At 35.2% G+C, this 25,942-nt stretch overlaps 1 protein-coding gene across 11 annotated transcripts in view; it reads left to right on the forward strand.

Annotated features, from left to right (window-relative positions):
* The first annotated feature begins 4,614 nt into the window (after window positions 1-4,614).
* The window catches only part of LOC134650138 (alaserpin-like), a 46,765-nt gene continuing 25,437 nt past the window's right edge, over window positions 4,615-25,942 (forward strand). For 7 of the 11 annotated variants that reach the window (XM_063504987.1, XM_063504988.1, XM_063504993.1 and 4 more), the window contains exon 1: window positions 4,616-4,741. In XM_063504987.1, coding sequence (XP_063361057.1) covers window positions 4,723-4,741 — 19 coding nt within the window. In that variant the 5' untranslated portion in view covers window positions 4,616-4,722. Of the gene's footprint in view, window positions 4,742-25,942 lie in introns of all 11 variants that reach the window. The other 4 variants (XM_063504992.1, XM_063504985.1, XM_063504994.1 and 1 more) reach the window with 1 other exon arrangement.

The following is a 25,942-nucleotide window of genomic DNA, read 5'->3' on the forward strand; positions in this document are numbered from 1 at the left end:
GATAACCTCCTCCTTTTAGATTTGGAAGTCGGTTAAAAAATGAGTTTATTGGTAACCGTCTCTTCTTTATTGTAGGTATGCGAAGGAACATTATTCACGCGTTAAATTAGTTTTTGTTAGACGACATGCACTTGCATGATACTGATTAATAAGTGATACCTAACCTTTGAACTTGGAAAATACAAATTAATAGTCACGTGGACCGAGTAGGGTGACCATAAAAGATGATAAGTGGGGATCAACTTTCTTTTTTTAGCGATAATTAATTAAGTAGCTCATTAATTTTATTACGATAAGCACTAGCGTCGTGTTTGCCTTCAGCAGCAGTATTGGAAAACATGGTTACGATTCACGATTAAAAAATCACCCTGTATACTTTTATAGGTATGTAGGCCTAACAACAAGCACTTATTGATAATATATCTATAGGTATTAACAAAAACATCAATGTCAGTGTCAGTCTATCTAAGCGTTATCTATACCCCTGACCTGACATAATGGTCCATACTTCTTGTCATCTTATAATTATCTCTTGTACATTTCTTATTTTTCTCCTTATGTTGGCATGCTTCCTAACTGTATAAACCGTCGCCTTTCCCGCTCTTTTTCTAATAATTTTTACATATGTCATGTGTTGTCTGTGTTGTCCGTAACAATAAATGTTTTTTTTTTGTTTTAGGTTCCCAGCACAATTCCTATACCAAATCAAAATTATTCACCGAACATTCTTATCGTGCGTGGTACGTCTTAAAACGTCGTCATTGGCAAAATGCCTCCTGCCAAAACCCACAAGAGGAGAAAGCTATAAAAAAATAAAAAAATATGGTCCTTATGACAGTTAATTTTTACACGTAGTAGCTTTTTTTTGGAAGCAAGCACATTAATTCTTTATTTCAATATTTATTTTTAAATAATCAAGCCAACCTAAAGAGACTTGAAATATTTGTCATATGGACCATCATTTGACGCGAGAGTATTCCTCTACATTCTCTTAGAGTAACCGTCCCAGAGATTTACCCATATCCGAGACGACATGAGCGAAAACTAACCTAAAGCCTGTGCGGCCGGCCCTCTATTAGGACGCAAGGATGGATTTAAGAAGTGGAGCCACCAAGATTTTTGATGTTACATTTTTAAGGGGCGTCTTTCAACTTTATCTTGATATCAATATTATTTAAGCTACTAGGCCAAATTTGGTATCGTTTTCGTATTTGTTGCGTAACCGATTTGGATGAAATCTACGTGTACATCTTTGATTTAGTTGAAAATGATACTAAACTTGACTTAGAACCTAAACTTAAAGAATTATTAAGCTCAGACGTCGCAGACGCAACCCCCCCCGTCCCCCACCTGTATCAAAAGTCTGGGTGGCTCCACTTCTAAAATACATATTAGGAACACAAAAATTAATTCTGCCCAAGGAAATATTTTATTCAGAGAACCCCTTAGTTGACCTTTTTATGCCCTGAGCACACTCGACTATTACATAGGTACGGTAAACTACCTATTCTATTTATTGTGTATTTGAACAGATTTTTTATGATCCCATTTTGTTTTTGTTACCCACCTACAGATATTAGTAGGATTGTACTGTCAGAAAAAGTGAGCCTACCTAAAGTCTATTTTTTTATTCGGTAGACTAAAATAACATTTCATAGTATGAACATCATGTGTAATTTCATACTATTAAATGTCATTTTAGTCTACCGAATAAAAATAAAATAAAAATATTTTAAGGGCGTCTCAGAAGATTAGAATCTCATTTTATCACTTGAGTAATAATTCTACATTTAACCTTTTAACCGCCAGCAATTTTTGATCGAGCGTGCTCGTGTCGCCACCGACAGTAATTGTACCACGCAGAATAAGGTTGGCATAGTTACGGGAGTTATAAATGTGCTGTAAAAACCAAATCAGACCTTTGTCTTATTTATCAGACTGTGGCGAAATGAGCTGGATATGTAATGTCTTATATATCAGACTCTGACGGTTAAAGAGTTAAAAACCTTATTCAATTGTTTGCCCTATTTTTTGTTCGGGTACAGTACTGTAGTTTTAAGTTTTATGTTAAGCCAGATCTTGTTTCGCAAAGTAAGATTTTGTGGTTTTTTGATGAATGAGGTGATCAAATTGAACGTGAATTATTTATCTTTATATCTGGATAAAGACATTTATTTACTCAAAAAAGAAATGTTACATTTCACTTAATGAGTATAGGTACCTAGTTTACAATGTAAACAAATAGAAGTTATGACGTTTTGTGAGCGTCTACATAACTACATAAACATAGGTGTAGCAGAAAAACAATACATCAAAACAAAGTAACTAGAACTTATAAGTACTAAGTGAGAGTTTGTTAAGTACATATATTCATATTATTTATTTATTTACTTTTTTACTAACAGACAATAAAAACATGACCCAAAAATTACATTTATAATTTTTGTTTTTCCTATTATTATTGTTTTTTTAAATATATATGTGATGTGCTATACCCATAGTCTAATAAAACATGGTCTTCTCTTCCCAGAGTGACACAAGCCTACGTCACAATAACAGTGCCACTTTATATAGCGCTATCGCATATTATCATATAGCGCTGTCGCCTGATGACGTAGGCAGTCAGTCACGTGGTCGGAAGAGAGTACCAGGTAGAGTATATTATTATACCATGTGCTATACCTAGCAGAGAGAGGTACACTAAACATTATTAATATTATTCGCATTGGCACCGGGCGACCGGCCGGTTTCTAGGCTCGCGGTAAGAGCCCGTACCATGAGTTACAGACAGTGTCAAAACAAAACTGACATATACGCTATCGAGAACGTAATTTACTTTCTATATATCTCGCCCGCACTAATATGCGTGTACGAGCGAGATGTATAGAAAGTAAATTACGTTCTCGATGGCGTTTATGTCAGTGCAAAACTGATGGTAGCCGTAAAGATGTTGTGTTGGCCAGGGCCGTATTTAGATAACCGGGATTTCAGAGAGTATATCGGATTTTAATTATTTTTTTAATATTGAAAAATTTGGCGTGTCTTTAATATTTTTGGGAAGGTCGTTGTACATCTGTGCACCTTGGTATGTTATATTTTTATTACCAAAGTTTTTAGTTCGCGGGAAAGTTAGGCATAAATTATTTGCACTTCGGAGAATTCTTTGGACACTTTTTTTTTGTTTTACGTATATCGTGCAAGTTCATTAGCTAACAGGTAAGTTTTTATTTAAAATCACTTAACTAATGACTAAGTAATTAGGTACTATTGTTTGCTACGATAATCTATTCATAGAAATATTAGAAATATCTATAAATAGAATAATAACTATCGTTCAAAAAAGTTTTGAAATTTGTTTTTTTTTTATAAGTATTTTCTTATGCGAAAATATTTTGTGGTCATCCGATAATAATCACACGATAGTGTTCTTCCTGAAACGCGTTATTCCTTGAACTGACAACTTTATTATCAGTGATGTATTCCGAGTAAATTATATTATGTTAAAGGTTTTTCCCTATTAAATATTATTATATATTGACCTTGAATTGTTTTCAAAGAACACGCCAATAAATTGAAAAACCGATAATATGAGGCCAAGAGTAACTGCTCTATGCTCATCTTACGAGTATGACGTAACTTAAATTAACAGAGTGTCGACTTGCGTCAAAAATTACATGCCATATTGGGATACCCTCCTCTAATTGAGAGGGGATTTAAATCTTCTCGGGGCAGAGGTGTAGGGTTGGAGCCGGTTGGCTTTATTTGACGTTCATAAGCGCATTGTAATTATGCCTACTTGAATAAACTATCTTTTTTATCTTTATCAATTTTTATTCACTGTCTTAGACCTTAGTACTCTTTTTACCCGACTATAGAAGTCAAAGATACCAGGATATCTAGTAGGAACGTCCAAATTCAAACTTGATGATGTTAGTTAGGACTTTAAATGTTTGTATGATATAGGCTGGATATGACTAAGGCATACACCCAGAAAGGTTTAACATAAATTTAAGGTTGTAAGGTTTTATTTAAGGTTGGAACACTGATGGTACAGGACGGAGCAGGCAGACCGAGAAAAAGATAACGGGATGACTTGGATATACCCGAATTAAAAAATAATATACTATACAAAATACAAACAACAGGGTCTAGTGGGGGAAACGAGAGGCCTTTGCCGAGCAGTGAGACAGTAATTAGGCTAATAAAAAACTCGCAGCGCGCATCAATAAACGAGAGCGAGATGCACCGCCATCGCCACTATGTCTCAAATTCGTCACCGCCAGATGTGTAAATATTAATAATAAATGAATTTGAATTTTCCTATCAAAATACGGTCCTTTTTTTCCTGTATTCGGTAATCAAATACACGGTATCCGTGATTATCACGTTAAGTTAAAAACCTTTTTCCTCATGAACTAGACCTTTAGAAAGTATGATTACATTCAAAACAATACATGACCATATGGGGAACTCCAATACAATTTACCACTTCGTCGCTCATTAGTTAATACACAGTGTTCTAGCTGACATGATGTCTGTACGATTAAGCGTGTGGTAGAAAAAGGTAGTAAGTCCTGATGAAATAGTTCGAGTTCGTGTCCTTTTGGTTTTGACGGTTGTAGTGGTCACTTAGTCAGAAGGCGAGCTTCATATATAAGAATCGTAATAGCCGACCGGTTTAGTTTATGTTCGGTGGCCGCGAAAGCAACACGGGATAGCAACATGAACACTCTTATATTCTGTAAGTTTTTTTAACCTTTATTTGTACTGTTTAATCATGTTTATGACCTTGATAAGTTAGTAGGCAATGTGTTTTTTAATGCATCCATGTACCTATTTCTATGTGGATAACTATTTTCTTACCGGCATGTGTAGCTTCAGTAATAAACGTGATAGGTTATATTCATTATTCGTTTAAATAAATAAATTTGTTGTTATACACTTACTTATTTATTTAATTATTTACTTAATAAAATACTTCTTATCTTCTTAAGCTGCAATTCTTTCCCAATTAGGATGACATCATATTTTTATACATATCACGAAACCACATTTTAAAATAACGGTATTTTTAAGGCAAACTTTTAATTACATTTTGTTTAGCTAAGATTAAAATATCGGAACAAAATAAAGCTTGGAACACACTTAGTCCACGTACGCAACGTATGCAATGCATTTTATGACATCTGAACCCTAAATTTGTATGCTTAGAAACATACTTTTCTCCTACGCAACGCAACACATGACAAGTATATGTTTCTAAGCATTATTCAGGGTTCAGATTGTAATAATGGATTGCATACGTTGCGTACGTGGGCTAATGTGTCCCTGTCTTTAACATGATACAGCAACAGGTCCATACCTTTATCCGAACAGCAAAAAAAAGACACCTTTGTTTTACTAAATACCTACTACTCGTATAAACATATATTTCAAGCCTATCACCAAATATTAAGAATACCTATAAAAGATTTATTCATGTTTGTGTATCTTATCGCCTTGTAGACTTTTTCGCATTAGTATAATTCTAAAACAACAAAGTTCTGTGTCTTTTTAACCCGTGTCCCTAGAAACCTATTTTTGTAAGACCCTTGTATGTATATTTCATTTAACATCGTACGAATGGGTAACGGAACAATTCCATTAATATTTTCGTGGGTAGATAACAAGTGTGACCTTACCTACTTTAAATAAAGATAAGTTTCTTTAAGTAAGGTCGAAATTTATCTATTATTTGATTACTAGATTATGTTAATTAGGTCTTTAAATATTTCCATTGCTCCTATTATAAATTAAGTTAATGTCAAACATAATTTTATATCGAAACGGTGTTATTTTTAGGGTTCCGTACCCAAAGGGTAAAAACGGGACCCTATTACTAAGACTCCGCTGTCCGTCCGTCCGTCCGTCTGTCACCAGGCTGTATCTCACGAAAACCGTTTTGACTAACACATTTTTCACTCATCATTTTAAAACGAACACTGCACTTAATCCCGCAAAAATTAACGTTTAATTTTATGGACTGACGTTTCGAACGTGACGTTACGTTCGTGGTCACAGGTAGACCGTAAACGTAAATAATAAACGTAAGTTTTACGTGATTAACTGCTGTATTCGAACTTCAAGATATTCACAAGAGACGACACGTACGAGATCCGTTCTAGATACGTTATAGTTTAGATTTCAACTAGTTCTCTTTTGCAGCGCAATTCGGGCAACCAATGTCACTTTTACGATAGATCGTGTTAGATATCTATTAGATGTGAATTAGATCTCTAAGTAATATCTTGTGGAAATCGTTCAAGAGTATCTCCAGAATCGCGGAAATGTCAAATTTGACAGGTTAGATCTTAAACATATCGTTATCGTATCTTGGCGATGTCTAAAAGATATCTAATAGATGTCTATTACAAAGTCCGAATCGGACCCAAAGTCCCGTGTTAGTTTTAAAATTAAGGATGTAAGTCCTAATTATCTAGTTAAGTATTTCAACATTTTGTAAATACGACTGGGTGGTATTTACTTAGTATCATGATTATTTTTGTTTTGAGACATCAACAACGATACTATATATGTAACTTTTTTCATAAAGTTGCCTTTTTACTCCAGTCAAATTTAAAATGCTATTGTTGGTTTATAAAGCGGGTAGTTTTGGTACGTTTCCTATTTGAAGTATATATATTTTACCCCAAGTACCTATGAACTTCACGTATGATAATTTTCAATAAATTATTTATGTTATTAGAATTTGCATGAATTTGGTTACCTATCTGTCTCAAATTTTGAATGTTAATTTTTGTACATTTTCATCTATGTATTATTTTGTTAGATACCATTGTACCTATAAAATATTATCGTACGTGCAGTATCGTAACTAATTATTTGAATCATTAAAATAAATATAATTAGCGTGAAATTATTATTTGCAATTATGTAGTACTTGCGTTCCGGTTTTAAAAATATCGTTATAAAGGCGTAATAAGACCTTTCTTAATTAGTTGATTTATTAAGTTTCCATACTCGGAGAGTGATAATTCTTTTTTTCATAAGGGGGTACTTACATTTATTTTGTTGTTTAATATTACCTACCCGAACAAGCAAAATATTCAAAAATGGAGACACGAGCGTAGCGATTGGTTCATAAAGTGGACCCTTGAGCGTTCAAAGAAATGTCACTTTTGACACTGACAGATCGTTTTCGTATCGCATCATCTCTTAGCTCGCGACCGTTATCCCGACTCGCACTTGGCAGGTTTTATCTACATCACATAGCAACAACCAAATCATTTTAATGATTTGAAAATAATACGAGTACCTGCCTAATTTGATACACCCATTAAAACACGAATAATCAATTAAATACTAATCAAATTGATTATCGATATCTTTGTTCGCGGCCATTATTCTGACTCGCTCTTGGCAGGTTTTATCCACATCACATAGCAACAACCAAATCACTTTAATGATTTGCAAAGAATAAGACTACCTACCTGTCTAATTCGATACACCCATTAAAACACGAATAATCAATTAAATACTAATCAAATTTATTATTAGGCACGTTGTAGGAACAGTCATGTTACGCGTAAACGAATCTCTTATCGCAAAAATACCTCAAAATCGATTTGAGAACCGTGAATGTACTGAAAGCAATTAAGGTTTACGTTGAATACAGTGAAGGTGACGTTCGAATGTCAACTGCAGCTGGGCGGATCAACTAAGGTCAATGTGGCCAATTTCGTCATAGGGACTATTCCGTCCATTAGCGTTTTTCTCGAATAACTAGGATTTGAGATCCGGATATCCGGATATCCGAAATATCCGGATATCCGTCAAATCTAAGATCCGGATCCAACGTCTCATAGGATCCGGATATTTCGGATCTCACGGATCCGTTAAATATTGCATTGGTCGCGTTATTGGTACGCGATAACGTCATAAAATAAGTACAAATATTGCTTAAACTAAACAGTAGTAACAGTAACTCTTAAAACGAGCTACCTGCATGCCTCCTGACTGGAATAAGGGTAAATATTTGTATGTTTTAAAGTAATTGTTATCAGGTTTTCGCTCAGTCGCCTTTGGGTCGTCTACCGGGAACTTCATTATTGCTTGTGCGTGTTGTTATCAGTGACTTTTTTGTGTTATCGTGTCCGTTCCCAGTCTTCTGTTAACATAAATAACATGTGCTTGATGTGCTGCTAAATGAGTAACTAATATTGATATTTTTTTCTCGTTATTAAGAAGCTGTAGCCCAAATTTCTTAATTTCCCGAAACTTTTGTAGTAATTTCACATTATTTTGCAGTAATTAACTGGATTTATATATACCTATAATGGAAGATTGTTGTAATGGGGACTGAATAAATGAGTTAGATACTTTTTCTAAGCCATTTTTCTCAATCTAACGACTGAAGGTATAGCTATTTTAGCAAGTTAAAGGAAGTACGTTTTTTAATAGTATAAATGATATCACACCACACCGGTATAAAATAATAAAAGTACATGAATGTAACTTTTTCTCCATTTTCTATTTTGTGAGCTTATAATGGCAAATTTAAGAAAAAACGCCAAAGTTAAAGCGGTGTTTTTAGGCACCTTTAGAATTAATTCTTCTGAGCAGATATATAGAAATAAATTTGCTTTAATTACTTCATTTTTGGCGTTTTCGGTTACAAATCGACTACGGCCTCCTAAAAAAATGCATAATATTATTAATAGGAATACCTAATTAAGACTACACTGAATATCTTATTATACTTATTTATATCGTTTTGAGATAATAATAATTATTATTAATAATTGTAATTAACTAAAATATGAACATTTTACATTTTACTAGCTGTTCGTTGTATGTAAGTTGTAAATTTCGTCACCTTTCTTGATACAGATCCGTATTATCCGAATTATCCGGATATCCGGATCCGTCAAATTTTAATATCCGAAATATCCGGATCCGAAAAATTGACGGATTTTGCAAACCCTACGAATAACGAACAAAATTGACAAATTCATCGACTACGGAGCGATTGCTTTTAGTTTCAATAATCAAAAACAAAGGGTTTTTTTCCTACGATTGAAAATCAAAGAAATATACGCTCATGGACGTAATAGTCCCTATTGACAGAATTAGCCACATTGACCTTATTTTTTGTTATTTTCTGTCGCGTCAGCCCCTGCCAGAAAATAAAGTAGGTAGTTACAGTTTGTTAGAAGAACTTTGTACCTATGCCACGTTCTGATAATAATAACGCGCTTGATAGATGGTTCTTTATTAAATGGGATATAACTACCATAACACATTGTATTTCGTGAAATTAAATGCCTTAAAATCACGTCATAACCCTTTGACCGCCGTTGGCATGTATACAAGACAACGATAGAACGATACACTGGCGCCGCTGTCTTGTATACAAGACAAAAAATCAACCGCTCGGTAAATGTGGAAAAAATATCAATTATATTTTTTTTTACACATGTTACTGTTTTAGGTCCTTGTTTAAAAAACAATTGCATTTATTGCAGCTATAGAAATCCATTCTTTTATAATAAGGCTCTCAAAAAAATTGCTCCAGATTTCAACGTTTTTCTTGTTCCTCGTCGCCGTTGTCTTGTATACAAGACAGCTAGGGATGGGAATGTTAACTCGATATGAGAATATTCAAAATAAATATCAAATCGCAAATCTGGTTTTATTTAAGCATTTGAACACTTGTTAAATGCCAATTGGTGGTAACTAGTAACTAGAATACGTAAAACGAGACGAGAGAGACAGGCATTAACTATAGCTGAAGTTCAGGGAGCTTCTTCAGTTGTTGATAGTAGAGTCAGACAAGTAAATCTGTCCTTGTGGTTTATTTGCAGAACAAAAGATTCATTTTAAGATTATAGTGTAGTGGGGAGTGATACCCTGCAGTGACCGCTTCGCACAAGAATGGTTAGTGATGTGCCGTTCTCGAGAAAGTGCGAGAACATGAGAATGTTGCGGGCATGTTCTCGAGAACATTCTCTCGGGCGGAAATTTCCGAGAAAGTGTCCGAAATGTATAAAATATTTGTTTTTTTTTTCATTGACATTTAAATATATTTACTATTTATAGCTTTATGTGAAACATTTAATCTCCACCGAATATTCTAGGAGGAAATTCTCAATGCTCTCGAGAATTTTCCCAGAATGTTCTCGGGAATGTTCTCCGGAGAACTTTCTCTGCGGCTATCTGGGTCATGTTAAAGGAGTTTTTATGTTAATAAAACACAGTGCGATATAAAAAAAAGTATTATAATGATTTTTGTATTGCACATACATATACTCTTAAAAATTTGAATCATTTTCAATGATTATTACCTATATACAAAATCAACAATTAGAAATATAAACTAAAATCGTATCGCTTTCATTATCTACACAGTGTTCTTCAATGACCTCTTCGGAAGCTGCTGAATGATTATGGACAGTTTCTTTAAGTTTTTTTGGTTCCAAATCCCGTTTTACCTCAGTGGGGCTATTTTTACAGTTCAAAACTATGTGCCGCGCGAATCTTGTTGCATTTTTGTTCATATTAAATTACATCACAAAACAAACACACATATTTAACTCGGTTATTGTCTGTTAACGTTCTAAAATATTCAAAAACTTTACTTTTCTTCATTTTTAGTAACAAACTCGAGTACCATTTTACATAAAATGACAACTGTTCGGCGTATGAGCTGTGATGACACTTAGTCAAATGTGGCTAAACTAAATCCTAAGTAGACGTGTGCGCCGCGCCGGCGCGCCGCCGCCGCGCCGCCGCCGCCGGCCTTTTTTGCCACGCCGCTGCCGCCGATAAATGATCGGCGTGAAATCGGCGTGACCTTGAATGTTGTTAATTAGCTATTCCGAGTTGGTATTTGGATTACAATATGAATTTTTTGTATAATATATGTTAGAGTTGTCAAATATACATCAATTATTAATTAAATGAAACAGAATAGCCAAGTTGCATAAACAATTTGACATACCAAGTAAAGTGTCACCGCAAAATCGCGAAGGAAATGATATCCCAATTTGCAAGAAAACAGTAAAAAACCGACATTTAAGTGCGTGTAAATAACCAGGAAGCAGCCATCAACCCGCAGAAGCTTCTGCCAGCTGCAGAACACAAAACTACAGGCATAGACTAAGAATCCTCTAGACGGAGTTTAGAGCAATTATTTCATGAAACCGATGCTGCCAAAAATTCTGGGGTGCGGGGGACGAGGTGAGCGAGTCTCCTTGCCGTGTTTGGTCCGTTCAAAGACACGGACGTCACAGAAAGACACTTTGACTCGAAGATGGAGTAAAACTACCGTATATTTGTGGCAGAGGGGGGTATCGCTACTATGCTCAGTCTAGAGGATGTCTTGTCTGTGACTACCGGTAAGCCCAGTCACCTTCCTTTAGGTCAGTATAGTGTATAGTACAGGTACAGCAATTACAGTCCACCACGATTGGCTTTACGCCACATTTTCTGGTATTGTTGATAAACAATTTGACACACCAAGTAAAGTAACTGAGTAATCCTAAGTATTCAAGAAAGATGAGGGGGCGATAATTATGAAGTAGGATTTGATCCTGTTAATTGGGAATTCACATTACCTCACATACGAAGGCAGAATGCTCTATCATAGAAAGACTTACAATTAACTAGGCAACGAAAACAGGGCTCATTTAGTGGAGTCAAGCAAAAATCTGAGAACATTGGTGTGCGAAAATTCACGAGACCCTGACTAAAAATGTCGAGAAGAAAGAGACAGAGTGACAACACTATAGATTCACTGTCAATCTGGCGAACAGCGCAAATGCTTGCCCAGCGGTAATGTGCAAGCTGTAAATGGGTAAAGCAACATTATCATGTCACTCGATGCTATTTCTTGTAACAAACTGTGCTACCTACTATTGTCGCCTTCCTGACGGGATTAACAAGAAGAAATACATCGACGACTCTTCTGAAGAAATTTGAAGATGAAAGTTCTAGAGAGGTCTTAAGATCAACAATTCCAAAACCAAAGTAAGGCGATTACGAAAAAGCGAGAATCTTGGGTTGATAACCAGTGCTGGTGGTTGCACGCCGAGATACGCCGCAAAGCTGGCATGGCTAAGAGTGCTATGGCTAAGGCTAACCTCGACAAGATCTGGAAGAAGAGAGGTATTCGAATTCGACGTGCAACTAAAGTACGCTTGCGCTTGATACGAGCTCTCGTCTTTTCAATATTCCAGTATGGTGCCGAAACATGGAGCCTCAAAAAGTGTGAAGGATAATTTAGGAATGAATGGCAAACGTGCTCGAGTTGGAGCATTGTGAGATGGTAGAGAACGCTATGAAGAGGTCGGCTTGCGGCAGTCTGACCTCGCGAAATGGAGACAAAGTAAATGTGGTCGTAATCCTCAGCAATGTGAAAACGAAAAAGAAGATACGTCTCAGTGAACCTGGTGCTTCCTGCTTGTACGACAAGAAAACCAATAAATAAAAGCCATAGCAGTCCACTATGTCTAGCAAACTTCAAGGATATTTGGAGTTCTGTTTTGTTAAAGTACCTACGTCATTTTTAATACGATAAGGCAATGAAATCATGAGAATATTGAGAGTTACCGATCGAATCGATAGTCATTGGGACCAGGTAACCCCTTAATGCAAGCCAGTTACTAGAGAAATTTAAGTTATTATAGCTATGCTATATTAATTTACAAACCCAATTTTACTCAGTCTATTCAAAACAATACATTGTAGTTCATTACCCAGCAACCTGGATTGATACAATTTTCAAGAAAAACAACAAATTAATGATTTTTCTTAAGAATCCTGAAAGTCAAGGTCACGCCGATTTCACGCCGCCGCCGCCGATTTTTTGGCATACGCCGCCGCCGATCATTTTTTAATCGGCGCACACGTCTAATCCTAAGGGAACAAATGAGGTGATAGGAGTGGGGTCATCGCTGAAGAATCTTTATCTATACCGCAAACCCCACGTGTGGTTTAAAGATTTCTTTGTTTAAAAATTACCTTAAGAAGTAATTCGAGAGTCTCAAGCATTGTTGAAAATATGTCATGGTAATTAACGAACAGTAGTTGTCTTATCTCTTCTTACCTGGTGTAAAGGGTAATCCCTACTTAGAGTTAAAAGTTAAAATGCTAAAAACTATTTAATTCTAAAGTAAACTCCTGTATTTGCTAAAACAAGGTTTTAAGTAAAAAATATATTTGTACTAAAAACAACATGGAGATCGTAGGAGATAAAATTGATAATTGATTAAATAACAAAGGAATGTATAAAAGTTTGCGAGCAGCATCAATTAATTAATTTTATAATAAATTAATTCTATTTATAATATTGAGTAGTTTCATTTCTGTAATTACTGTTTAATTGCGGTATGTACTAATGTAAAATAACAAGCAAATCGATAATTTCAAAAATTATCTCCTATTTTATTCGAAATTTTCGCCAGAACGTTCTCATCAAGAAAGTCCCAAGAACATTCTGGAGAATATTCTCGGGACTTTCTTGAGAACGTAGAGAAAGTAGTCTTTGAAATCTATTATTGTTTAACGGTCTTGCCGACACCTATTAGCCGCTTAAAGAAAAATATAAAATACAATAAAAACCCAAACTTTGCATTTATTTAATACACTTTCTCAGAAATTTCCGTTTAAGAGAATGTTCTCGAGAAAGTGGGGAAATTCTCACAAGAAGGAATTTCCGAGAGCGAGAACATTCTCACCGGCACATCTCTAAGAATGGTACAGGCGGACGCTAGGACTATATAGTCAGTGTCGCCTAACTATGAGAATGTTATATATTTGAAATTGACGAAAAATTGTCATGGTAGGGAGGATGTAATACGGGAACTGAGAAGCTCATCTAAGGAACATGTCGAATGTGAAACATGCATTCCCGAACATTTCCGATCCCCACCCTTTTCCAATATTATTGTTCTTCACTCATTGGCAATTCAATTAACCCACGTGCAATTTTCCCCAATGCAGTTCCGGTACTTACATTTATATTATCGACACACGATGCGCGGCTCTAACGTTACGCTTATAAAGTTTACGTACCGACAAGCGCTTACGCCGTTGAACTAGAGACTATTATTACTTAAGGTGACGGTAGAGGTGGGTAAATTTTCAGATTCTGTCAATTTACCCCATTTCACACACAAGCGCACTTCACGCACACTACCTCACTTTACTGGGACAGGTCACTGACCCATCAAGTTTTTTTTTAAGATAGCGTTTTGAGTTTAGTGGCCTCCTTTTAGGAAAAGCGTTCCATTGAAAGAAGAAAGAGAAACAATACATTTAATCTTGCTTTCCTTGTCTGTTCATGTCACACGTGACGTATTTAAATTCTAATAATTCATTTGGTTGTTGACAATTTTCTACATTATGGCTTTGTCGAGATACGCGTTTTCTAAAGTTAAACCGAATAAAACCAGATGTCATTAAGTCAGATGTAAAATTTTATTTACTACTCTATACGACTTTTCATAAGGCTCAAAATCAATTAAATGAGAATTTAAATAAATAAAGTTCCGGCAGGGTGCAAAATTTAATTAAGGCGGACAAAATAAAATTTGAAAATATATGGAAACAGTGTTGGCTAATGTACCCCTAATATCTTTACCGATTTACTTTTATGTGGTATATTCGCCTTTTGTTTCACTATTAAATTAATACAATTAAAATAAAAAATATTATACCGGTATTCCACCGGTATTATTTCAGTGCTGAAGCGATTATCTTCGATCGTAGCCTTGATAATGTAGGTGTTGATAGTTACTTACGGCGGTAGGAGCGGCAATGAACCCCGTGCAGAGTAGAACGTGAGGTGCGTTGGGATAAGTGCATATATCTACTTATAATTCTTTGTCTGGTTGGTAACCCTCTATATTTTATTTTTTGTTTTACTGTTATTAGGTTAAGGGAGTTTTAGGGAGTGAAAAAAAAAATGATTTTCGTTTTATGCGCTCGCGTGATTGCCGATGGATTATAATTAGACAAAAGAACTTGTTTTCCACGCATCGAATGTAGATCCCTATGACACTTCCTCCAAGTCTTCTCCAATAATGTTTATATCGTATTTTAATTACCTACCTTAAATGTTACATTTCTAAATATTTTTTTTGTGCTATACATACTTCAAAAAAATCGCTGGAGGCCTAGCGGTAAGAGCGTGCGAATTGCAATTCCGGCTCGTACCAATGAGTTTTTCGGAACTTATGTACGAAATATCATTTGATATTTACCAGTCGCTTTTCGGTGAAGGAAAACATCGTGAGAAAACCGGACTAATCCCAATAAGAGCCTAGTTTACCCCCTATGGGTTGGAAGGTCAGATGGCAGTCGCTTTCATAAAAATTAGTGCCCACGCCAATTTATGGGATTAATTGCCAAGCGGACCCCAGGCTCCCATGAGCCGTGTCAAAATGCCGAGACAACGCGAGGAAGATGATGATGATGTGACACATACTTCCAAAAAAATCTACAAATATTTTACGTGACAACTGCTTATAAGTAAATATTATGTAGGTACACTTATAAAGTATAAAGTAGAAAATATCTTATAGGTACATAATATAAAAACCGATCATGTACGAGTAGGATTCACTATGGGTTCCACAGTTACACATTTTTATTGCATATTTTTTGTTTAAGACCAACTCACCTATTATAGGACATAGGTCTTCCATTAATCTTTTGGCGTTGAACTATTTTTTGTATATGTATTTATGTAATACAATTCTGAGTTAGGTTATGGTACATTTTTGCTCACCTACTTATAATTATGTATTATATCTGATATGTCACATGATACCAAAAATCGCCGCAAAGTTAAAAGTTCATTTATTTACGTTACTCATCTTCGGATCACCGACTTACTACTTCCTTACTTTACATATGTTTACTAAATTTCAATTGAACTAGTCCAGTAGTTACGGTGAAAATTGGCTTTAACAAAATGGCAGACACACGAGTGATCTTATAAGGGAGATTATTTTCCTTGAGTGAATGGTATGCATTTACCCCAATGCACCTCACGTTCCACGCGGCGCGGCGTAATCTGGCCCCTATTTCACCACGGTGACAGGTACGATAAAAACATCACTGTTATTGACGCCATAGGCATCCATGGACTACAGTTACCGCTAACACTGATTTAAACTTTCACGATTTTTACACATTATTAAATTGTACAACGGAACCGCAAAACGTTCAAGCGGATAAACAAGACCAAGTGCGGGTAGTTCGAAAAACTCGCGCGGTTAGAAGATGCTGATGTCAACTTAAGCCAGTCTTCTCCGAGACCACGGAGACAACGCCGTCCTCGAAACGTCGGAGGTAAATCTTAAAACTTAGATACGCGATTAAGTCCCGTTGTACAATTTAATAATACAGTTACCGCTTACCATCGGGCGGGCCGTATTCGTGTTTGCCACCGTCATTGTACCTATTTATAAAAAAACATTATTATATCGGATAAAACAGACATTTCTCTCGCGAAAAAATCTTGTGACAATTGTCACAAGATTTTTCAAAGAATTTTCGGTAAGTCTTGACAGGAAATGAGTTCTGTGTCGCAATTTCGATACAGTTGCCGTGTTTCTTGTGACAATTGTCATTAGCTTCGCAAAATAAGATTTTTTTAGTGGCAATATAATGGAGTTTATTTATTTATTAAAATGTTGGTGGCAAACAAGCACATCGCCCGTCCGATGGTAAGCGGTTACCGTAGCCTATGGAGGCCTGTGACGTCAGCAACAGTGATGTCGACAACTGTCGCACCTGTCACCGTGGTCGTGGTGAAATAGGGGCCAGTAAGTACCTAATAATCGCAGTGGTCTTAAGTGTCACAGACCCTACTGGCGCTTAAGTCCTTTATGACAATTTCTGCCTATTTTAAATTGTTCAAAAAAAAAGAAACCGAATAATTATATCGGACTACCGAATTTTCACGAGAATCAGTTGAGAAATGTGATATGCAAAGGAGAAGAATTCGGACATACGAAAGCATTTTTGCCCAAGTTGAAACGGAGACCTTCGCCAACGCTCGGTCAATGATGGTTTAGGTACAGCTAGCTGCAGAGAAAAGGTACCACCCCTGCATACAATTATCTATCTGGTCGTACCTTTTCTCTGCAGCTGACTGTACACCTATAAAAATGGTTGTCCCTGCTGTAATTTTATACCGGTACCGTACTTTGTATTTCAACCGGTATAGTTTTACCTTCAAAACGAACCGGTATTGATAAATAATAACGGAACCATACCGCTTATACCGTAAAGAAAGCATGATGCAGTCTCTGCTTTGCACAATTATTGTGTGGACAAAATTCTTATAATCACCGAAACATACATACCTACGCACATAATGTCATTGAAATAAAACATTGTTATTTTATAGTAAATTTATATAATACTCGATATATACACATAACAATAACCAGACCGCAGCGGTATTAGCCTGTAAGCTTCATCTCTTGTCTCCAAATCCGCAAAAACTAGTTAGTACTAAATGCTGGTCTTGCTGTTATTTTATTCTTGAAGATTATGGCTTGTTTCTTGATTATTGAGAACAGCACGTAATCGCACACATATAGACAGAACGAACGGTAACAAAGTAGGTGTAGACACTAAGACTTTCAGGTATTAAACGAATTACGCTTCGTATTAATAGGTAAGTAATATTTAAATGAATATATAATATTCTCTAACGTAAATACAAGATTACAATTGACATCAAATGTCATTGACGTACAGAAGTCATATACTTTTTTTTAATGACGCAAAATTGATACCAGCATAATGAAAATCAATCCCAATCAGTAAAACGAGTCTTTAAACTTTTTTCATTTTAAGCGGGTTTTGAAGGAACAAGTTACTTAAATTCAATTGTAATCGTATTGTTTTAGGATAGTTTACTGTTGTTTTCGATCGTTACGACCTGTAAATAACAACAAATCAAATTTTAAATAAATTTATTTACCCTATTTTTTGAAATACAATTTATCTACTGGTATACATTTTCGTATGCGTATATGATGAAATGTCTAAATAATGTCAAAAACGAGCTACGACGACGTACACGTCTACTTCGATCCAAGGCCAGCGGCCATCTGACTCGAAGAAGAATTTTGAGTGATGTCGTCAATGTATGGAAATTGTACGAAAGTTTACATTTGGGATTGAATTTCTGTGTTGTATTTGTGAGTAAAAATATAAGTAGATAATAATTTGCTAGTTTAGTTATCTAGCTTTCAAAATCACACAACAACTCAATTACTGTTAAAGGCAAAACTGTAATGCGTGTTGCTCAAACGGAACTCCATATTTTGATTTTTGGATACTTTTAGTGTCGATTTGTAGAGAATTACAGCAAATAAAAAATATTATGCCGTGAAGAGCCGGTACACGGCTTCTTCGTGAACAAATTTACGTATAATTTAATGCAGTTATTAAACATTTCTTGAACAAATTGATTGCATAAAGTGAGCTCTAAATCGAAAACGTCATATACCGTCCCCTTAATCCGCGCGGAAACAGTCCTTGTCGGTCTGCACTGCGGACAGTCCATGCGCGCCGTTGTCTTGTATAAACGACTTCTTGTACAGCCTAGTGCGGTGATATTACGTCATAAATCGAAATTGTTTAGTGGTTGTTTTTAATGATAAAGACCTTTATTTTTAACATTGTCGTGTGTAAAAAAATATGTTAATTTTTGGCATTTTCGAAATAAATAAAATTAAAGTTTGATAAGAACAAAGTCAAATTGAGAAGATTTTTACCATAAATTGTAAATATCGATATCACTATTTGCAATCCCTAAACTTTTTATTAGTTGTTTACTTAAAATTTGCTCTGGCGTGTGAGTGAGCGTCTTTGCGGACTAGGTCCGGCGGCCAAAAGGTTAAAGACTGACCGAGGACACACTGTCAACGGAATGAACGTCATAATCACAAAACGCGGCGGCGAACGTCACTCGTTGTATCAAGGAGATTGACAGATACAGATCTACAGGCATACATACAGCCATTGATCCCGAAGCAGTAAAGTCGCAACAGTAATGCTGCTGCAGTGGTACTTGAATACCTAAGATAAATCCTGTCTGTTTATGATAAACCATTTCAACAATTCTTACTAATAAGGGGATCCCCGTTTTGCCTAGGTTTGTTCTAAGAAACTATGTAACTAATTAGATAAGTGGCGTTACAAAATTTACCTATTGTATTTCCTTCTTCCTCACTTTAACTCAAACAGCGTCATGTACGTCTAAGAACAAAAACACAAACAGTTAAGTGTGCATTACGAAATTATAATGCTAGTATAAGACACTAATAGGGCCCATTCGGTGCTGCCACAACAGCTAACACATAAATATGCATATAGCTGGTCAACCAAATCTTGTCAGTAAAAAAAGGCGCGAAATTCAAATTTTCTATGGGACGATATCCCTCCGCGCCTACATTTTTCAAATTTGCCGCCTTTTTCTACTGTCAAGATCTGGTTGACCAAGTATAACTTAAACATTTTAAAAACAAATATCCATGGAAATATATTTGTCGGAGAATGGCTAAATTGTGCCATCTATCGCCTTGAAGACGCGTTTCATCACGCAATCTTTGACAAATAGAGCAAACTAGGGTATACACCTGAGTGGCGTTCGGCACAGTTCCGCCAAGGCATCATAGAGTGCGCTGTCAAAAACAAATGAAAGCCAGAACAATTGAAGTTATGCTGTCAATCAATCTTCAGATGAAAACATGATGAGAAAGAACGGGAGAAGATGACGTCTGTGGTGGTTCCTGGGTCTAATCCACTGTTTTGCTTTGAATAAGAAGTGTAACGTGTGCTATGATTTGTAATCAGTCTTATCCAGTAAAGACTGTGAGTTGAATAACGTATTTCATTGACAAGGGCTCGTCATCCATGATTGAAGGTCCTGATGTGCTCCTGATACGCCCACGATTCCGACATATTAATAATGAATCACACACGACACGTGAATGCAACACAAACAAAACAGTCGCATAGAATTAGTTTAGTTTTCCATGAACGCTGAATGTGGTGATGTCATTATACTACCGGCGCGCCAAGGCACGCTATTATGGTCTGGGATTCCCGTCTATTTGTTTACTAAACATTTGCTATCGTTAGGAAAAAGGGAGTTAAAGTGCAAAGTGCTTAGGTGACTGCTATAGTTAATATTGCATACTAATTGGCCACTCCTAACATTAAGACTTATTTTCGCTTGTTTCTTTCTGATTTGTTAGGAAAGGCCAATTACTATGTAATGGCATAAACACATATGTACAAAAATCTCTAAAAATAGCTATCTCAAATAGCTAGCTAGCTATGAACTGAAGTTTTGGCATAATTTCATGACTCAAGTTTGTTGCTATCATATGCCGGAACGTGGATCAGTGTATCACAGGTGTGAACTCTAAATAAGATTTTAATATCTGCACTGATCAAAGTCATTCACTTCACAAAACTCAGTTATTATCATTATTATCGTATGGCTTTATAGAAAAATAAAATCAAATATAAAAGTGTTAACAATATGCGTACATCTATCTATAGCTTAATATCTAGGTTTGACAGCCAAACCCTGGCATCCGTAGTTATTGCATGCAGATCTGAGTTGATTCCTATTGACAAAATATGAGTTTTTGCGAACAGTGAGAGTATACTACTACTACTACTTATTGTATGAGTGCCTGGCGGCTTCAGCCTCGGTGATATACTGCTGCTTATGTAAGGACATCATGGGGATTAATGACTAGCAACTGCCCACGACTCCGCATATTTAACCTAGAAGATAAAATGTAGGTATGTAGTTACATAAATATTGTAGTCATATAGCAAATCTGGGATGTGGCATGAAATATCTAAATTCAATTTTCAATTTTTTTGTGCATATGTCATGTGTTGCCTGTGTTGTCCATAACAATAAAGGTTTTTTGTTTTAGGTTCCCAGCACAATTACTATACCAAATCAAAATTTTTCACCGAACATTCTTATCGTGCGTGGTACGTCTTAAAACGTCGTTATTGGCAAAATCCCTCCTGACCCACGAGAGGGGAAAGCCATAAAAAAAAACGATTTTAAGCGTAAAGTTAGCCAATTAGTTCAACGTTCATCTTTTTTCTCAAAACTCGCCATACAATGTAATGGCTATGTCTCGACATATTTTTTTTCCTCGTGTTAGAATTTATCTCTATTTTAGTCGGTGTTCCGTGCAGGCTAAACAAAACATTCTTCAATTTGCCTATCACTTACGATCTACCCTTGACACTGGCTAACAAGTTTTCCTCGTCTGGTCACTTCAAGTGTCAACGACATTGTAAACAGGACTCTATTTATATTAATAATACGTTTTTATTTCGCTTGTTTGACTTGTTCAGTCAACTTGACACAGCAATTGAGACTTTGTTTGTATTGGCATTGAGTTTATTTTTGGTCGTTTGGAATTCAAGACGGCACTGTTTACTTCGGACTGATGCTAATTTAGTTCTTGTTTATCTTTTTTCACCGGCTGGTTGCTAAGGAAACTAAGTGATATAATCGTAGGATAGTTGTATTAGCATGACGGTTTAGATACTATCTAACATGACATAGACACATATATTTTGTGGTAACCTGATTACTCCCACGGTCGTCCGTATAAATATAACACTCACGCCTGCAAATGCAAGTATTCCTCACCTCGACAATAATGTATCTACCATTATTTTAGTAACTTGTTATTCTAACCTATTCTAACAACCGAGCTTAATATTCATGTTAAAAGATACTTTTATTTTATTTATTGGTAATTGGTAGGTACATTACCCTGCTGTGGTTTTTGTAAAGCATTCGCATGTGTAACGTACCTATATGCTATGGATTTTAAATCAGGAATCCGATTCAGGTTTACTTACTTGTGACGGTTTTGATCTATTTTGTGCAAGCATGCGCATTCGAAATGAAAGGAAAGTCCTGCGTGAGGTGCGCAACAATTACCAAGGCGATCGTCAAAATCTCATCAAAACCCGTTCAAAATCTAGTTGATACTTAAATCTGAATCGGGCTCCAGTATTTATCAGATTTGAATGACGCATTCTAAGTACCTACGCATTTGGTTTTACCCGGCTACAAATACCAAATAAGAGCTAATATAATCTCGTCCGGTCTAATGTACCTATTCAATAAAGAACATTATATGGTTACTGTCCAGAAAATTGTAATTGATCTTCTGAATTCTGCCCAGTGTAACTACTTTATGAATCACATCCTATTAAAATTCCTCTTTATAAAAAGATTAAACTATTAAAAACTTGTTTTTGGTAAATATTAAAGTGCCACAGAAGTTCTAGTACCATTACATAGTTAATTTAACAGTTTAATCGTCTAGTTAATGATTAACATCATTATATTATTTAACTAGTTTTAGTGTTTTGATCGCAGTATTTTTATTATGAAACATAAATACTTTTATATGATTTTATACTGCATATTATATTGAACTTTAGAACATCAATAACGGGAATAAAAAGTAGTGTGATACTATTTTAATTGTTTTACTTTTATTCTATTTTGTTTTTGTTTCCATTTAAGTATTCCTTTTGGCTTTGTAACTTTAAAATTGTATTTTGATATGGGTGTACAACTGTACGTTTTGCCTGAAATAAAACTTTATAAAAAAAAATGAATTAAAAAAATAACATAATTCAAGACTAGGTCAACGCATTTACGATTGTCGGAGTTGATTGTTATTTTTCATTTATGATTCATTGTTAAACTGTCAATGATGCAGGTAATGGAAATCATTCATCGTGGTTATCGATTCTGCTGAGAAATTGAATGTCAAGAGTATTCCATTGTTCAGGCCTTTGTCCACCCCACATTATGTATCACGCCTATTTTGCGTGATAATAACCATGTAGCACGTTGTATATTTTGTGGTCCGTTTCTTTTTTATATTGACTTAATTTTTTTTTAAAGCCCGAGTTACTATAAATCTTTATTAATTTTCCACACATTTTACATCAAATTACAAAAATTACAAAGAAAAAAAGAAACAAATCAGACTTAAAGCTAATTACGACTAATATAAACCTAAACAAGCTACAATTAGATAATACTAAAAACGAAATATAAAAAAATCTCCCTAAAATGACCCGCTTTCGGAAAACTCCCCAAAATACTGGCAACATTCCCTCTCTGAATCGCCAGGCTTAGCAAAGAACGAGCCCATCCTATGGTCATCCGAGACACCTACTAGTCTCACCGACCCTTTGACTTTGTTCGGAAAGAGAAGAGTCGTGGAATGTATTGGGCCCCATACATTCCACGACTCTTCTCTTTCCGCACAGACTCTAATTATATTATGACCACCGGTTTGTAACCACATGCAACTCACTTTTTGTGTACCTATATATTATCTACCTACAGTATATTAATTGTTTAATGTAGGGAAATATTTTGACTCAAATAAAATAAAAATTAGAATACCTAATAGATGCAGATAGTAGTACTGAACAAGTTTCAATTAAATTTTACAGAAGTTGGGGTACAAACTTATCTCCATAAATAAGAAATAGCAAAGAGAGCTGTTTGTTGCCGATCACTAAAATACTAAGGGCCCTATTCGGATTTTGTAATAGACATCTATTAGATATCTTGTAGACATCGCCAAGATACGATAACGATATGTTTAAGATCTAACCTGTCAAATTTGACATTTCCGCGAATCTGGAGATACTCTTGAACGATTTCCACAAGATATTACTTAGAGATCTAATTCACATCTAATAGATATCTAACACCATCTATCGTAACAGTGACATTGGTTGCCCGAATTGCGCTGCAAAAGAGAACTAGTTGAAATCTAAACTATAACGTATCTAGAATGGATCTAGTACGTGTCGTGTCTTGTGAATATCTTGAAGTTCGAATACGGCAGTAAGTCATATATTATTCAGCACTGAGGTTTGATTACACCCAGCCGCAAAATTCATGTTCATATTTAACGTGTCCATGAAAATTTTCAGCTCTCTGTACGTGAGACGTCTATTTCTTTAGGTGTTTTATCCACTATGTAACAAAGGTTTTAACAATCAACAATTTAGTTGAAGCCGATTTGTCATGACCGCACGTAAACAGTGTTAAATTTAATGTATCCTCGCCAGACAGTGACATACAATTGCACATTATTTTATGCTACAGCGCCATTCAAAGTAAAATAAAATGTACAATTACATAAGCGACTTATATATAATTTTGAAAACATGTCATTGGTAAAACCGAAGGTTGAAATCGAAGTGGTCATAAAATACAGCGGAACCAATACTTCGCGTTACTGGGTTATTGCGTAGGTATGTATTGTTTTAGTACCTTGTAATGTTTATGCACTTTTGAAGGCAATTTGTGGTTATTTAAATATAGCTTAGGGAAATCGTAAATCAATCGAGTCATCTTGTCGTCATAAATATTAATAATCCATTTTCTTACGGTCTAAATGGTCAATTATACTTAGTTTTTTTTAGGATTATAAATTTGGTAAACAATCTTGATGTGTCTATTAATTGAAAAACACTTTTTAAAAATCAATAACTATTACTTATGAAAGCAGAAGACTATAAAAGATCGTATTACCGTAACTTATTTTTAAAATGTGTTTTTCAATTAAAAGACACATCAAGATTGTTTACCAAATTTCTAATCCTAAAAAAATGTAGTATAAGATAATGAAACGTTTGTTATTGTTTCATTCTTTATTGCATACGTAACAGACAAACATTAATGTTGTTTTATACTTAAATTATGAAATCTTAATATTCTTAAAATGTTAAACAAAGAAATAACTATGTCTCTCGGACAACAGCGTAAAATATATAGGTACCTTAGTAGTTTTTTTATCTCCGCTATCCATAGGTTGTCTTAAAAAAATGCACTTTAGCGATAAGACCGCCTGTTTTTCAACCTCTACTCACATTGTGACATTGTGCTTCCTTATCAAAAAACAATTATAATTTATTACAGCTGTTGGCTTTAACTAATTCTGAAAATTAATATTATTTTATGCAACCGTTGTTTAATAGAGGTCAAAAAAGCGGCCAAGTGCGAGTCGGACTCGCCCATGAAGGGTTCCGTATTTAGGCGATTTATGACGTATAAAAAAAAACTACTTACTAGATCTCGTTCAAACCAATTTTAGGTGGAAGTTTGCATGGTAATGTACATCATATATTTTTTTTAGTTTTATCATTCTCTTATTTTAGAAGTTACAGGGGGGGGGGGACACATTTTACCACTTTGGAAGTGTCTCTCGCGCAAACTATTCAGTTTAGAAAAAAATGATATTAGAAACCTCAATACCATTTTTGAAGACCTATCCATAGATACCCCACACGTATGGGTTTGATGAAAAAAAAATTTTGAGTTTCAGTTCGAAGTATGGGGAACCCCAAAAATTTATTGTTTTTTTTCTATTTTTGTGTGAAAATCTTAATGCGGTTCACAGAATACATCTACTTACCAAGTTTCAACAGTATAGTTCTTATAGTTTCGGAGAAAAGTGGCTGTGACATACGGACGGACAGACAGACGGACAGACGGACAGACAGACAGACAGACAGACATGACGAATCTATAAGGGTTCTGTTTTTTGCCATTTGGCTACGGAACCCTAAAAAGGCGAGTGGCGTGAGTATAAATTTAACAAATATTTTTAATTCAAGAAGTAGCAAAGAATGGAGGGTACGGACGGGAAAAGAATGAATGAAATAAAAAAAAAACATGTCTATGGTTCACTCATCTGTCAGAGATGACAATTAAAATTAGGTTGCCAATGTATTTCATACAATATTTTTTAAGTGGTGATTACACGAAGTATCGTAAAAGTGCCAAAAAGATACTGCATGTATGCACAAATACTATTTTGGG

The sequence above is a fragment of the Cydia amplana genome, chromosome 8 (genome assembly GCF_948474715.1).
Source record: "Cydia amplana chromosome 8, ilCydAmpl1.1, whole genome shotgun sequence".
Taxonomy (NCBI): Eukaryota; Metazoa; Arthropoda; class Insecta; order Lepidoptera; family Tortricidae; genus Cydia; species Cydia amplana.